General features: G+C 50.2%; 1 protein-coding gene across 1 annotated transcript in view; it reads right to left on the minus strand.

The window, feature by feature from the left end:
• Ppargc1b (PPARG coactivator 1 beta) overlaps window positions 1-15,477 on the minus strand; it is a 103,273-nt gene that overhangs the window by 15,430 nt on the left and 72,366 nt on the right. Inside the window, exons 2-3 of the mRNA XM_051163397.1 lie at window positions 10,101-10,274; window positions 2,794-3,006 (exon numbers count right to left, since the gene is read on the minus strand). Coding sequence (XP_051019354.1) covers window positions 2,794-3,006; window positions 10,101-10,274 — 387 coding nt within the window. The remainder of the gene's footprint in view (window positions 1-2,793; window positions 3,007-10,100; window positions 10,275-15,477) is intronic.

The following is a 15,477-nucleotide window of genomic DNA, read 5'->3' on the forward strand; positions in this document are numbered from 1 at the left end:
TGATGAGGTGGGCTTTTTAATTATATAAGAATATATAATCACACAAGAATATATACAAGGTGCATGCTACCTGCAACCACCCAGCTATTTCTATACAAGCAAAAGAATGCTAATTTCCAGTTTAATCCTTCCTTCACCTATTTGTGTGGGAGGGGCATGGGGGTCACATGTAGCCCAGGCTAGCCTCAAGCTATATAGTCAAGGATGACTTGAACTCCTGCCTTTGCTTCCCAAGTGCTGAGATTTTAGGCATGCACCACCATGCTCAGTTTTATGGGCTTCATAATGTGCCAGGCAAGCAAGCAGTTCACCTATTGAGCTATCCCCTAGTCCTCAGATGACTTTTAGAATAATGGTTGTTGAAACTCCCCTGCTTCCGGCCCCTGCTGGCAGGTGCACAGTTCATCTAGAGAGCAAGGAGGCTGAAGAAAAACACCTTCAGGCTCCAGTGCAGCCAAGAGTGAGAACAAGGCGAGAACTATCCTGGCATTGTACTATGGCACCGAGTGTTTCCTGGCGGACATGTCTTCCCAGCATCCCAGCAGGGAGCACCAAAGGCCCAAGAGCTAAAGAAAGGCCACACCCCAACTCTGAGTAACTGAAGATCCTAGCACCCCACCTAGACTACAAGCAACAACAACAACAACAACAACAACACACACACACACACACACACACACACACACACACACACACACACACACACCCCTCTGTGACTGACTTTGAACACTGGGCTAGGGGGAGGAGATCTGGCTCTAGTCCACCTCAGCCCCATTCCAGGTAACACCTTGAGCAATCCATTTCCTTCTCTGCACTGACACAGGATGGGGATGGGGGTCTGGGTGGGAGACACCAAAATGTCACTGGATCTGAGATTTTTGTTAACCACCCCTGAGAGTCCAACACATACTGCTGACTTCAGGATATGCACAGATCTGGCGAGGTTCACAGGTCTTCCAAGTCCACAGGTCAATTCTCTGGAACCTCAGGCGGCAAAGCCTGAGGTCTACACAGCTTCTCTGGGTCCCCTCCAGAACTATCAATATACTTGAAGACATTGAATATACTTCCTATAGCCTAACTCAGTTCGTGGGGTGGTGGGGGTGGAGGGAGAGACAGTCACCAAGGCAACCAGTAAGCAGTGCAGGCAGACTCTCAGGCTCAGGACTGAGACCACTTTTGACCAGCAGGGGCTGCTCTTTCTCTTAACAAGGTCTCCTGCAGCAGCCTGGTGCAGAAATAGCACTGAGAATTCTTAGGACTTACTAATGGCCTTGTCAGAGCTCTGAGTCAGCCAGTGTGCCCTACGTGGGCCTGTGCTAAGCAATGCTTTAAATGCTCCCCAGGTACCCACTGTAATCCTCCCAACAGCCTTTGACCCAGGCCCTATTATCTCCTCCCATGGACCAGAAAGCCGAGTCATTGAAAGGCTGAGGGAAGGTGTGTGCCTAAGGACCAGATGGACCTACAAGCTCTCAAGGACAGAAGCGGAATTCAAATCTAAGAGGCTTCTTCCGGTCTAGAAGGATGCAGGACCCCACAAATGGGAGTCACATTGTGAAACTGAACAGTCTGTGCAGGGATACAGGAGGCACCTGGAAATGCCTCCTCGATGCTCTGGGGCCTCAAAGGCAGCAGAAGAGAAGCCATGGGACTCTAGCACACAAGTCAGTACACATGTGGCCTAACTTGGTTGGCATGCCGACTTATTATGAGATTTATCCGCTAGCCTTAGTTTCCCCAAGAGCAGAATACAGTGCTCACCGAAGCCTTTCCAGGATTTAAGACTCTTCCTGGCTTTGAGAGGCTCTAAATCCCCGGAAGCTGTAGCTCCAAAGAAAGGGAGGACCCCTGCCCTCCCCTCCACAGGCCTCCCCAGCAGCCATCCAAAGTTGACCCCGTGTCAACTTTGGGCTTTGGTATCCTCAGTAACTTGGGAGGTCCAGACCCTTGCAAGGCCAGCCAGAGCCTGTATCTTCTCCCCACATTCCCAGACACACTCTACACACACTCATACAGAAAGCATGCAGCTCACACTCCACCAGTGTGAAAACTGGTCAAGTTTCTTTGAACCATAATCTAGAAGCATCTATTTGAAATTAAAAACCATGCATCTACAGACCCAGAAATTAAAGTTCTAGACGTCATCTACTTACATGGGGCAACCAGTGACTATAGTGCTGTGTGACAATGGAGCAGTTGACACCGGATGTCCATCAGGAGGGGAAGGGTTAAACGATGGCACATCCTTACCTGGGAGTACTACACAGCCAACAAGGCGGAGACAGAGCTCCACACACTCATCTGGAGGCTTTCTAAGACACACACACAGCTCAGTGAGGAAGCGAGGTACAGAACAGCCTAAAGTGCAGGCTCTGTTGTTTTTGTAGTTTCAAAAAAATTTTTTAAAAAAGGGTGAAGAGGAAAGTAATGTAGCAGATCAGTAACCATAGTTACCTTTGGGGAAGAAAAAAGGCAATTGTGAGAGGGCTGGAAAGGTTTTGCTTTTAACTGTCCACGGTCCTGTTTCCTGCATGGGTTTTTAGTCCTATGTGTGTTCACTTCGTGAAAATGTGTGCGTGTGTGATTTTAAGGTTTAAAATAGAAATGGAACGGATTCCAACGCCACTATCCAAGCAGGAAGGGCAGTGAGGCCCAGCTCAGAGGCCTAGCACCACAGGCTCTCTGCAGAAACTGTGTCCTGATGCTCCAGGGACCCTGTCTGAGCTGGAAGTGACAGCTCAGCCCTCACTGTTCTATGATCTGATGCCAGCCCCAGGCCACAGTCCTTACCAATGAAAGCTCATCCACTTCAGATACTGGAGACAGACATCTCTCCAGGGCGGGGCTGGGGGGAGCAGATAACGGGGAGGGTGAAGCTGGGGTGCAGGATGATGTGTCTCCTTCATCCAACCCTGAGAAGGCAGCGAGACCCACATCGTCTTCCGGGATGTCATCCAGGGTCTTGGTGAGAGCAGCTAAGAGAGCTTCATTCTCACTGTCAATCTGGACGTTAGAGACAAAGAGAGGGAACGGAGAAGGTTCGTCACGGCAGGGACCCAGCTGTCTGCAAGAAGGAAGGCTATTCTGCCTACCCCCATGAAACACCACTACCTTCTTGCCAACCCCTCTCCCCCCCACCCCCACCATCCCCAGCCACGCCCCAGTCCCTAAACCCAACAAATCTGCTCCACATCCCTGTGATAACATGTGGTCAGTAAACAGGTGTCCTCTCCAAGAACCACAGAAGTTGATAAGGAGGCTATGGGAAAGGCCTTGCCTGGAGTCTCTCTGCCTCTGCTGCTCCTTGAGCTGTGACCTGGGCAGAAGGCCTCCTCTACCAGAGACTCAAGCTCCCCCCCCCCACCCCACCCATCATTGGCAGCAGGGTTCCAGCCCCTTGAACATTGAGGCTTAGGCTGGATAGAGACTGGATACCTAAGGGCTCAACTGTGGCAGTGGAGACAGCCTGGGCTTTCTGTGGAGTCCCAGGGCTTGTTCTCCTAGCTCACTCAGAGGGAGGCAGTGGGTCCTGTAGGTTAGGAGCCTGAGTTCTGGGGCTGTTGACTCACAGAGACCACACTTACGAACTGTGGGTGCTTGGGTAAGTCAGTCCTCAGCTGCTAGATGGGGTAACAGACAGGACTTACTCTAAAGGGCTCTTGTTGAGCACGAGTAGGTGATTGCTTGGAAAACAGTGCCCGAGCTGGCTGTGGTAGCGCACACCTTTAATCCCAGCACTTGGGACGGAGAGGCAGGTGGAGTGCTGTGAGTTTGAGGCCAGCCTGGTCTACAAAGCAAGTCCAGGATAGCCAAGGCTACACAGAGAAACCCTGTCTTGAAAAACAAAAAAGAAAGAAAGAAAGAAAGAAAAAGAAAACAGTGCTTGACACAAAGCAAACATTTATGACTTGCTATACTATTCTTTGTTTGTTTGGGTTTTGTTTTTGTTTTTCAAGACAGGCTTTCTCTGTGTAACAGTCCTGGCTGTCCTGGACTTGCTTTGTAATCCAGGCTGGTCTCAACTCATAGTGATCCACCTGCCTCTGCCTCCCTGAATTCTGAGATTAAAGGCATGTGCCACCATGTCCAGCTGCTATACTATTCTTTTTTTGTTTTGTTTTGTTTTGGTTTTGGTTTTTTCGAGACAGGGTTTCTCTGTGTAGCCTTGGCTGTACTGGACTCCCTTTGTAGACCAGGCTGGTCTCGAACTCACAGCGATCCGCCTGCCTCTGCCTCCTGAGTGCTGGGATTAAAGGCGTTCGCCACCACTACTACCACCTTGTCAGTGACAATGACAGAAGCCAGTCCTCACCTCACTCCCTTTCTTCTCATCATATGCTGTACTGCAATGGCTTTGTGTTGGACACTGGCCACCTAGAACACTGACACTACCATGTCCCCTGCCCTTCTAGAGCTTGGCTCTTGGTAAAGAATACAGCTAAACAAGAGAATAAGCCAGTGCATTTCTGAGCTTGAGAGACTTGAGGAAGCCAGGAGTCTGGGACAGGGAAACAACAACAACAACAACAAAAGATTGTAGCTGCCTGCAGTGGTCTGGAAGCTTCTCTGAGCTGCTGATACCTAAACTGCAATAGTGAAGCAAAGGGCTAAGAAAACAAGGCTCAGGCCAAGGGGACACCCAGGGTGAAGGACCTGGGCATGAGAGAGACTGGAAAGCTGTCAACAGCACCTAGGAGTTCACACAACACCCCTATGGGGGGTGGGGGAGGAGTATGATTCTAATCTCCATTTTGCAGAGACAACTGGTCACCCAGCAAGTATCAGGCAGACCCAGAGCTTGCACCATGTGCCTGTGCACAAATAAACCAGGGTTCTGCTTCCCTGCTGTCTGCAACCCCTGAGGGGCCAAAGCCCCAGGATGCAAGCTTGAGGCTGGGAGCACAGACCATACTGCTTCTAGACCACACCCCCACTCTAACACCCACCCCCCCCCACACACACACAGTCAGTAATGCTGGTTCCCTGGGCTCATGCTGGCACAAGCTCACTCTGTCACACGGTCCCTTCTGTAGCACACTTTCCCATCCCGGATCCAGCTGTTTATCCCTTCTTCAGGAAGTTCGTCTGAAATACACATCTCGTGATGGCCTTTTGGCTGTACTAAATCTGTTCCAGGCTGTAACCTTACAGTCAGAGCAGCAGCTGAGTAACTCAAACGGGGACTTGGGGAGAGGAGAATAAATGTGTTTGTAATTTTTAGAACAGAGCTAAGAATAAAAAAAAAGAAAGAAAGAAAGAAAAAGGAAAAAAAAAGTCAGAAGTTGTTAGTGAGTCTGAGCCAGGGCTTTGTGGACTCTGGATTTAAGAGGCGATGGGGGCTCACGTGACTTCCCCCACCTGCAAGACTCTCCCAGTCCTCAGGCAAAGCTGCCTATGCTCTATTTCTAGAACAACTTGCTAGCTTGATGGGGAATTAAGAACTTGAGGCCCAGTGATATCTGGGGGATGACTACACAGAGCTCTACCACTACCAGGATGGCCTTGGCCCACTGAACCTACACAAAGTGGAGATATAACAACAGGGCCTCCTCTAGCTCCAAACCTGGGGTGTGGAAGCAGCAAAGTTGCTGAACGAAGGAAACAGATGAGGAGCAACAAGGAGACTGGCCAACCTCAGTTTCCTGGGTTCCAGAGAAGTCACTCAGAATGATATCATCAGTGCTGGATAGAACGAGAGTTCCCAGGGTACCATAAATTATCACATACAATGACACCGTAAGGGCTTTCAGGGCCATCCAGTGGCCAGGGGTGTTAGACAGACGGCATGTGTGTGTTCCAGCTCACCCGAGGCACCGGTGACATCAGAGTCCTGGTGACACAGGGCTCTAGGCAACAACCTCAAGCAGTCACAGCTGCTGTTCCTTGGGAAGCCTACCCACTACAGGTGGGCCGAAGCCTCAGAACAAAGACCTGTCAAAGCCACATAGCAAGCCAGGGCAGGGTGAAGAATGAGTGAACCCTACCTCTCAGAGCACAGGCATGGGGTGGGGATGAGCACAGAGTGGCAGAGACCATGATAGGCTGGACGTAAGCCACGGGGACTAACAAAAGACCTGTTCATCGCCCCCTCTCCCTGGGCTGCCTAGCTCTGGGATGGCTGGGTGGGGCTAGGAGAAGGGCCACCTTGCCCACACACTGCTGTGGCTCTTTCCAGACTTCCTGGCTGCCCTGTAGGTACCTTTAGATATCATTGGGGCTTGCGACCTCATCTTGCCTGGGCCTACTAGCTTGCTTCCCCTGCTCAGCTTAGAAATGGAGTGAAAATTAATGGAGAGTTAATCAGCTGAGAAAGGGATATTAATAGACTTGCCCCGCCCCCAGTCTTCCCCAGCTCCTCTTAAGCTGGAGGAAACGAAGCCTTGGAGAAACCTTAATGAAATACTCCATTTGGGGACTGGAGGGGCACGAAGGAATGGTGCAGAGTCACTGGGAGCCCAAAAAACACACAGAGATCCCTGCCTGTCCAAAAGGCCTTCATGAATCTGGAGACACTCAGAAAGCCACCCATGGCCCAGCAGGCCCTTGGAAGAGAGTCCATGAATTTCCAGCCTCTTCCTTCATCCTTAACACAACGAGAAACAGTGATATATTCCATATTCTTTCGTCATTCCTCACATGCGGAAACTGAAAGCCCTGTAAAAAGGAGCTTGCCAGGGCCACATAGCACAAAACAGCCAAACATCTGCTTACTCTAGAATATCCGCTAAGTGCCTGTCATACCCTGGCCCAAAGACTTTGGAACATACAGATGATGGAAAGCAAGGCCCATGTCCCCAAGTTTTGTCAACCTTTGTAGCTATGGCTTGCTTCCCTTTCTCTTACTTTGTTCCTATAGCGACAGTGTCATTAGATTGTCGGAAAGGGACTCAGACACATAACCATGTTCCATGATGCACATTGGCCGAGGGAGACTAAACTAACAGCAGAAAGAGGATCAGAACCAGTGGCCCCTAGGCCTCAGCTCAAGGTTTTGGAAGAGGTCACACGCGGCCCTTGACAGTTCCTTCGTTAATACCTACCTTACCATATGCAAAGGCCTCAGAAATGCATAAACCATCATGTTCAGGGACAGTGTATACAGAAGATGAGTGTCCATGAGCAGAAGTGACCAAATGCCTCAGGAGGAGAGGCTTTGTTTATGTGAGGACTGTTTATTAGGGCTGGACACAATGCCAGAGACAGACAGCGTGAAGCGCTAGGGTATAACATGCATAACAAGGACATAGTCCCACAGTTCGAGAAGGGATGAAGGGATAACACACAGACAATGATGACAACAGAGTCTAGTCACATCATCACCTGGACGGCAGGTGCATTTATGCACTTTATGGTCTGGTCTGGAGGAAGACGGTATGAAGGGGGAGGGTGGTGGTGTAAGAGGAGCTCAGGCCACTGTAAGGCTGACTGCTCACTGGGCTGGGAGGGCCTCAACAGGCTCATTCAGTTCTGAACCTATCTCACCCATGGCATGAACTTCTCCAGAAGCCTGTTCAGGCTCTGGCTAGAAGGGTAGGTGTGGGGCCTGGGCAGTCTCTTGCACAGGGGATGTCTCCAGCAGCACTCTGCCCCCACTTGTATATTAGCACTCTGGCAATCTGAAAGCAGTTTTGAAAGACTGTCCCTTAAGGGAGAGAGACAACATTGTTTTGGTGCCGCACTTAAGTGTTTTGTTTTGTTTTGAGTGGAGCGGGCTGGTGAGACAGTTGGTAAAGCACTTGCTTTGTGAGCAAGAGGACAGAGTTTAAGGCTCAGAACCCATGTTTACAAAACAAAAACAAGAATGGCAGCATGTGCTTGTTACTCCAGTGTTAGGGAAGTAGAGACAGGTAAAGTCTAGGCCAGTGAGAGACTGTCTCAAAAAGCAAGATGTGATGGGTGTAGTAGTGCGTGTCTTTAATGGCAGCACCCAGGAGGCCGAGGCAGATAGATCTCTGCCATGGATACACAGTGAGACCCTTTCTTTTAAAAAACTCAAACAAAAAGCAAAGTGTATGGTACCTGAGGAATGACAAAAAGGTTGTCCTCTGGCCTCCATATACAGAGAGAACAGAGAGAGAGAGAGAGAGAGAGAGAGAGAGAGAGAGAGAGACAGACAGACAGAGAGAGAGACACAGAGAGAGAGACAAAGAGACAGAGAGAGAAAGAGACAGAGAGACAGAGACACAGAGAGAGATACAGAGAGACAGAGACACAGAAAGATAGAGAGACAGAGAGAGAGAGATCCTGGATGGAGCCAGACAGGGCCTGGGCCCAGCTCTCACAGGATTGGTAAAGGAGTTCCACATGGTAGTACAGGTTGTGGGCTCCTAAGTTAGAACCTTTGCCTTGACCCTTCCTAGTTGTGTGACCTTGAGCCAGTCCCTTCAGCTCTCCAGCCATTATTTTCCTCATCTATAAGATGAGTGATTAATAATTGTGCAACTTACAGGTTAGAATAGTCTCAAGGAAAGGCCATACTGCCTACTATGATGCCCAAGACTCCAAGGTGATTTCCTGCCTACCTGTCAGACACCTGTACTTCCTTCCCTAATCTTTCTTCCTAGCCCCGCAAACTCCCAGCAGCTGCTCTAGGACCACCGTTTCTGCCCTTCCACCCCACCCTCCACCCTCTACCCCCTATCCCCAGCTAAATACAAGAGGCTTTTCTCAACACCAGTCTGCAGCCATTTTCTGTCCCGTACCCTGGCAGTCCCTGCTGCTGGCTTATGGGTTTGCCAATCCAGGGGCATCTCCCTATGGACTTCGAGTCTGCTGATGACCTCTGCTCTGGAAGGACAGACAAGCTCCATCTGCAGGACTCTGAGATGGCACAATGGCATGCAAGCCCTGCATGTGCTGCTGCCTGGCTGCCACACTCAACATAGGCACCTGCCCCTGCGGGGGAAGATGATTTCACGAGCAGTAAATCTGAAGTCTCCATCACTCAGTTTCAACATGGAGAGCCTTATTTCATCTGTGTCCATCCATGCAGTATGCCCTGCCACCCAACACACACAAGCAGATGTCTGTAGAACTAACTTGTTTTATTCTGAAAAACACCCCCCAGACGTCTCGTGCTATTATTATTCTATTGAAGAGGCCTTCTTAAAAGGAAGGTCAGCTATCAAGTGCCTGGAGCTGGGCGCCTGAGCCGTTGGGGCTGAGAGAACTCTGCAGAATGGCTCTGGGCACTGGTTTTGTTGAGTCTCTGGGTCTCCCTTGTAGTAAGAATCGCTGAGGGAACAGAGTGAGGCAGCTCGCAGAGGCAGAAACAGTACTTCAGAGGTGCTTTGGACCATGAGCTCCATCCTGGATCCCTCATCCCAAAGTCCTGGCTCGGGAAGCAGGCTGGATTTGTATTGCTAAGCTTGATTTTATATATGTGTCTGTGCATGCATGTGTAGTGTCTGCAGAAGCCAGAAGAAGATGTCGCATCCCTTGGAGCTAATGTTACAATTGGTTGTGAGCTGTCCAATGTGGGTACTGGGAACCAAATCTAAGTCCTCTGGAAGGGCAGCAAGTGCGCTTAACTATCGACCCATCTCCACAGCTCCTGGTTTTTGTCTTTTGAGATAAGAGTTCACTCATGGGAGGAAGCCCAGGCTGGCTTCAAACTCATGGCTGTCCTTCGTCTCAGCAACCCTGGTGTTGGGATTCATAAGCATGAATCATGATGCCCATGGCTTAGAGTCTGAGTCTAGTTCAGCTACTGAGGAAGTGACTTGCCCAACTTCTCCAAACCTCGGTTTCCCCTTATATAAACCAGGAAGTAATGTCACCTGGTCAACAGGAAAGGAGGTGAGGATTCAACAAGATGATGTGGATACAGAGGATTCAGACCCCTCTGACCCCCCAGAGGGGTTTAGTTCTGCCTGCAATGCACAGAGGGGCAGCTCACTTCAGACTCCACTTTCTAGAGGTGGCAAAACAGGCCAGGCAGGGGAGCTAGAGCTAGCCTAAGCCAGGTGCTGCTCCAGAGAGAAAAACAGGAACCCAAGACCCCTGTGTAGGTGGGCACATGTTGGCTTGAGCAAGCACAGAAGATGGAGAACAGCGCAGAGGACACGGGGTAGGACGGATAGGGAGTCACGGCCCACCTGGAAGAGCTCGGCGTCATCAGGGCTGTACTGGCTGGGCTCTGTCTCTGCGCTCTCCGGGCACCACTGTAGTTCCCCAAAGCACGTGGCTGAGTCAAAGTCACTGGCGTCCAGCTGGGAGAGGTCAAGCTCTGGGAAATCAGCACACAGCTGTTCCTCCCCGGATTCCCCACCCTGAGGAGACAGGAAGGAAAGAGGTGATCAGAGCTCAGTGTGGCCATACCCAGGCAGGAACCTGCTCATCCGTAAAGCAATCGATCTGGACCCTCCACCAAGATCAAGGCCCTGCCCACACGGCATGTCTTTCTTCTTACCAGGACTGCTTTGCTGAAAACTTTATTAGAGCTTGTTAAGTAGTTAGCATTTTATGCGGCCCTCACCTGAAAAGCGATGCCAGTGAAGCCGCAAAGCTAATGTCCTGTATATTAATCACACAACAGAACAAGGAGATGATAACGGCTGACACTGAGTTATTCCCAAGCTTTTGTGAGACACCCAAGTCCATAGGCATGTTATGAGGTGGCTGATGGGGGGGTTGTTATTTACAATGTCTAAAGTGTGGGGGGCCACTCAATAGAAGATAAGCTGGAAATAAAACCATGACACCCCTCTCTTACAGAATACCACAGTCTTATTAAAAAAACAAACAAACAAGGGACAGAAACCAGGATCACCTTGAAGATGGGCCAGAGAAAGCCTGATACAGAACAGCCTGGTGCAGCAGGCAATCCACAATCCACATGTGTGTGGGAGGAAATGGCAACCATGCTGCAAGCTTTTCCACGTAGGATAATAGCCATGTAAGCTCACAAGAAGACGTCTACAGAGCCCCTCACCCACCTGCAGTGAGGGGAGAGAGGCTGGGAGGAAATTTGAGGGGACTCTGGTGGCAGCTCCATCCTTATCTCCTGGGGATTTGCTATTAATGTAGTCCCTAGGACCAGCCCCCACTGCTTGAATCAGATGCTGCTGGCTTTCTCGTCTGCTACCCAAGGTTGCCCATCACCAATTACGGAACTGCTCTGAAGATTCAGAAACTTGTCGAGGCAGTTTCTACAGCACCGCAGTGGGACATCACAGATCTGAGGAAGGCACCCGAGGCCTGGATATCCAGAGTCTAAAAATTTCTACTCATCAGCCAAGAGCCTGTTAGGGAAGGCCATTCACGTGATCCTCTGAAACCCAACTGTCTCACCTGTGAAATGGGTACAGTCCCTGCCTTATAGGCCCAAGAGCAATTGAGGCGATGTTACAGTCTTAAGAGAAATAGGTTTTTTTTTTTCCAAGGCCTTCTCCATAATTGTTCCCACTTACTAGGCCTCATAAATTATGAATAAATGTATATAATTAGCTCAACTTGAAATGGGAAAAGGGCTTTTACCCAAATTTGGGTCAAATATCTTAATTGGCATTTTGCAAGAACGCTGCCTATAGGGGCAGCATAGGAACTGGCATTCTCCGAACACTGCCATGCCCAGCTGAGTTTCAGGCCAAGCAGCACTGTGCCAGCAAACATGCCCCGGGGACATGTCCTCACCATCCCTGCTCTCCATCGTCTCCAATACACACATATCCTGGAGTCCTAAACATTGAGCTCTGAGTTACTCAGAGCCATGGACTACAGAATATGCAACCACCAGGGCTGGTGGTAGTCAAGTCACGCAAAAGACGTGATTAGAGTTACCTAAGTAAATCATAAGTTTTAAATTGCACGTCATTCTGATTAGCGTGATGAAGTCTTAAGGAGTCAGGCCCAGTCTTGGAGTCCTTCATTCGTCCAGTGTATCCACAGGGTATAAACTACCCATCCAATAGGCTCTCCAGAGCCTTCCTTGTTACCAGACAGGCTGCTGTGGCATGGCAGTGCTGTGGTCAGTTAACTCTTACATCACAGCAGCAACGGCGCCATCATGACATGTTAACATGGGGTCATGAAACTCTTCTCATGGAGGAAAAGGCAAGCTCTCTCTTTAGTCAGGAACAAGAAGAGTAGGCAAGGTGGTTAAGAGCTAAGACGCAACCCAAGAATTTGTGAAGAAAAGGAAAAAAAAAATCATGCTGGTTTTGCTATCACACCTCAAGCTTTTACTATTATGGCCGCAGTACAGAGTGAGGGCTGAGCAGAGATGGCTAGGGCTTCGCTTCACGCTCTGTGCCTAAGCATAGAGAAACCTACAGCATTCCGGCACCTACTTGGCACCTCAAACACAAACGTCAAGAATAAGAAGGACCACTGCAGGAGTGTGACGAGGCCAGCTGGATGCTTCTGGGCCTAGCTCGGAGCCTGAAGGTGAGAGGGGACATGCTACCTGAACTCTGAATCCCTGAGCAACCCAGCCTCGCCAGCTCTGGATCACAAATGCTCAGTAGCTGCTGCCACTAAAGGGAGAGATGGCTTCTCCCAGATGCCTCCAGGAGCTTCTGTCTTCTGGGCGTCCCAGTCAGTCTGTGGCAACGCAGATGGCTTTGACTTTGGAGGATGCTCAGTTGCTTTGCTTCTAGGTAGGGGCCGTTGTAAGTTTGGAATAGTTGTGTCGGAGTCTTTCTGTGGACACACGACTCTATTTTCCCTGGGGTAAATATCAGGTCTGGATTTGCTGGGTCATTCCGAGCACGGAAGTTGATTGTTTTAGATAAAGGGGGTGAGGTGGGGACAGATAGAAGCTAGATGATGGAATAGGCAGGAAAGGCTTTTTAGGAGGGACATGGTCAGTGTGAAAACCTCAGTGATGATGCGCCTACCACATGTTAACACATGTTAACGTGGAGCCATGGAAGGGCTGAGGTCAGCAAGCTGCAGCTCCTTGACAGGAGCTGGCTGGTGACAGTGGAGAGGTGGGTGGAAGCCAGATCAGGTGGGGATTTTAAGAGATTTGGGTTTCACTCTGAGCAGTGATGGGGGTAGGGTCGCCATAGCAACAGTATCTGAGTGTGATGGGGGCAGGGTCATAGCGACAGTGCTAGGCTGATGGAAGCATGCAGGAGATGGGAGGTGGCAAGCTTTAGAGCCATCACTTGGACATCTCCAAGGCCCTGTAGAATAGGGAGGGGGGCCTGCAGCTGAGATAGAAGGGCGCTAGACAGCAGGGGCCTGCTGACCAGCAAAGCCTTCAGCGGCCAGCCTTCTGCTATATCCTTGGTCTCGCTTACCCCAGTAAGTCAGAGAAGCTACTTCCATAGCACCCAATTAACATTTAGGAACAGCCTTAGAATCCCAGTTCATCTGAGGGTCAGCGGCCTGGAAAGATAGTCCAGGTGGGGGGTTGATCTGGGAGGTAGAGGCTCCTTCCAGAACCTGATAAAAGGGCTGGAGGGTGTGGCACAGTGGTAAAGTTCCTGCGTTCAGCATATACACAGCTTTAGGTTCAATCCCCAGTACTGCCAAAGGGGGCGGGGGGGGGGGGGGGGGGAGGGGGAGAGGGGAGAGAGGAGGGAGGGAGAGAGAGAGAGAGAGAGAGAGAGAGAGAGAGAGAGAGAGAGAGAGAGAGAGGAGAGGAGAGAGAGAGAGAGAGAGAGAGAGAGAAGCATAGTGGAAGTTCTTCCCCGAGACACGTGAGTGCACAAAGACTTCACACACAACTCTGGGGTCTTTACTCAGCCGAAAAGCTTCTGAGCTGGCTGCTCTACCTCCTTCATTTTGCAGATGTGGAAACTGAGGCTCAGTGAGGATAACGGGTCTGCTCAGGGTCACTCAGAGAGGGTCCCTCCCTCACAAAATGCCCATAAAGGCTGTACATACTGATCCCCATAGCAGCAGCTCAACATACTCAGTATAGCCAGTGTATAAAAATAAAGAACCTCAGCTTTGTAGCCTTGTCAATTAGGCCCAAGACCAGTCTGCAGCTCAAAACCATTAGGCGTTCCACTAATGGGACATTCTTGGCCTCCTGAACATTTGCAGGCTTTTGAAGGGGTACCTAAGACGACCCAGTTCCCTGGGAAGGTCTCAATTGGGGCTTTCTGGCCCCGTCCCGGCTGCCTGCCTTCTGCAAGCTCTCCTGATTAAGCTAAGAGGTCACAGTACAAGATTAATAGCCACTGCTATTATTGAGTGCTTACTAGACGCCAAAAGCCATACTAAGTGTGTCTTGTATACTTTCTCATCAGAAGGTCAATGCCACTGTCCCCATAGTACTGGTCAGGAGACTAGTAGGAGGAGAGCCATGTGTGTGTGTGTGTGTGTGTGTGTCCACTTGTGTTTATTTCTACAGCTGTAGTAACAACATGCTATCTAGGCATGGCATCAACAACAGGAAATCAGGATATGCATGCTGGGAGGCTGGCTGCCTGACACCAGGCTGTCATCTGGGCTCCTTCAAGATATTCAAGGGAAGGAACAGCCCTGTCTCAGTCGTTTCTGTTTGCCTTGGAGGTGGTAATCTCCCTTTCTGCACACATTTTCCCCTTTGATAAGGACAACAGCCAGGCTAGATCAAAGACTACCTAAATTGGCCTCATTGAACCTGATCTTTTCTGTAAATACCTCCAATGAGCACCCAAGGTCCCAGGCAGGTGAAGCTGAGGCAAGCCCAAGTCTTTCCCCTCAAAAGCCTGTCCTATGATCCATTACTGTTGGTGAGTGTGAAAGGGTCACTGCAGACTATCCATTTCCACTTACAGAGGGGAAGTGTGGCTTGATGGGGGTTGGGAATGGCCCAAGTCATGTGGATGAGCAAGGACGGGTCTGGAGACAGCAACATTGCACCATGTCCCCAGCTTCCTATACGCACAGCCTCTCACATCTGCTCACCCCCACCCGGCTCTCAGGTTGCCAGTGCTCTATGCCCCTTCCTCCAGCAATACCATAGCCCGCATCTGAAAGGGTTTGTGGCTTCCTGGAGCCAGGGAGATAAATGACCCTGGCAGAGGATTTGCACGGCTTCTCTCCAGATTCACATAAGTGGCTTCATTGGAAGCTTGTGTATCTTGTTGGAAATCGATCCCCCTGTTTCAGAAAGAATGCATCTTCGGGTGGGGGGGGGGGAGAGCGGTGAGGCCCGTGGGGGAAGTCCAGTCCAGTTTTCCTGCCTGCAATCAGCAAATCTCCTAGCATATTCCACCCAGAGCAAATTCTCAGAATTCCTGAGTGGAAGGGAGGAGGCGGGATGGCAGGTAGCTGCAGGGGTAGCTTAAGTTCTGGACTCATGCAGTACAACACCTTGTGACTTTTGGTGGATTCTCAGGACTTGAGACTGGCAGACCATAGGGCCCACCTTACCCAAATCATTCATACAATGCTCGAATTTATCCGGTGTCTCGGGGCCATGTAAGCTGTGGGGCATTATTTAGGCTGAACTTCTGCACTTAAGTAAATGCACACAACAGCGAGTGAATTAGTGAATAAATGTCCAAAGCGGAAACACAAGTACAAAGAAGA

This window comes from Acomys russatus, chromosome 20 (assembly GCF_903995435.1).
Source record: "Acomys russatus chromosome 20, mAcoRus1.1, whole genome shotgun sequence".
NCBI lineage: Eukaryota > Metazoa > Chordata > Mammalia > Rodentia > Muridae > Acomys > Acomys russatus.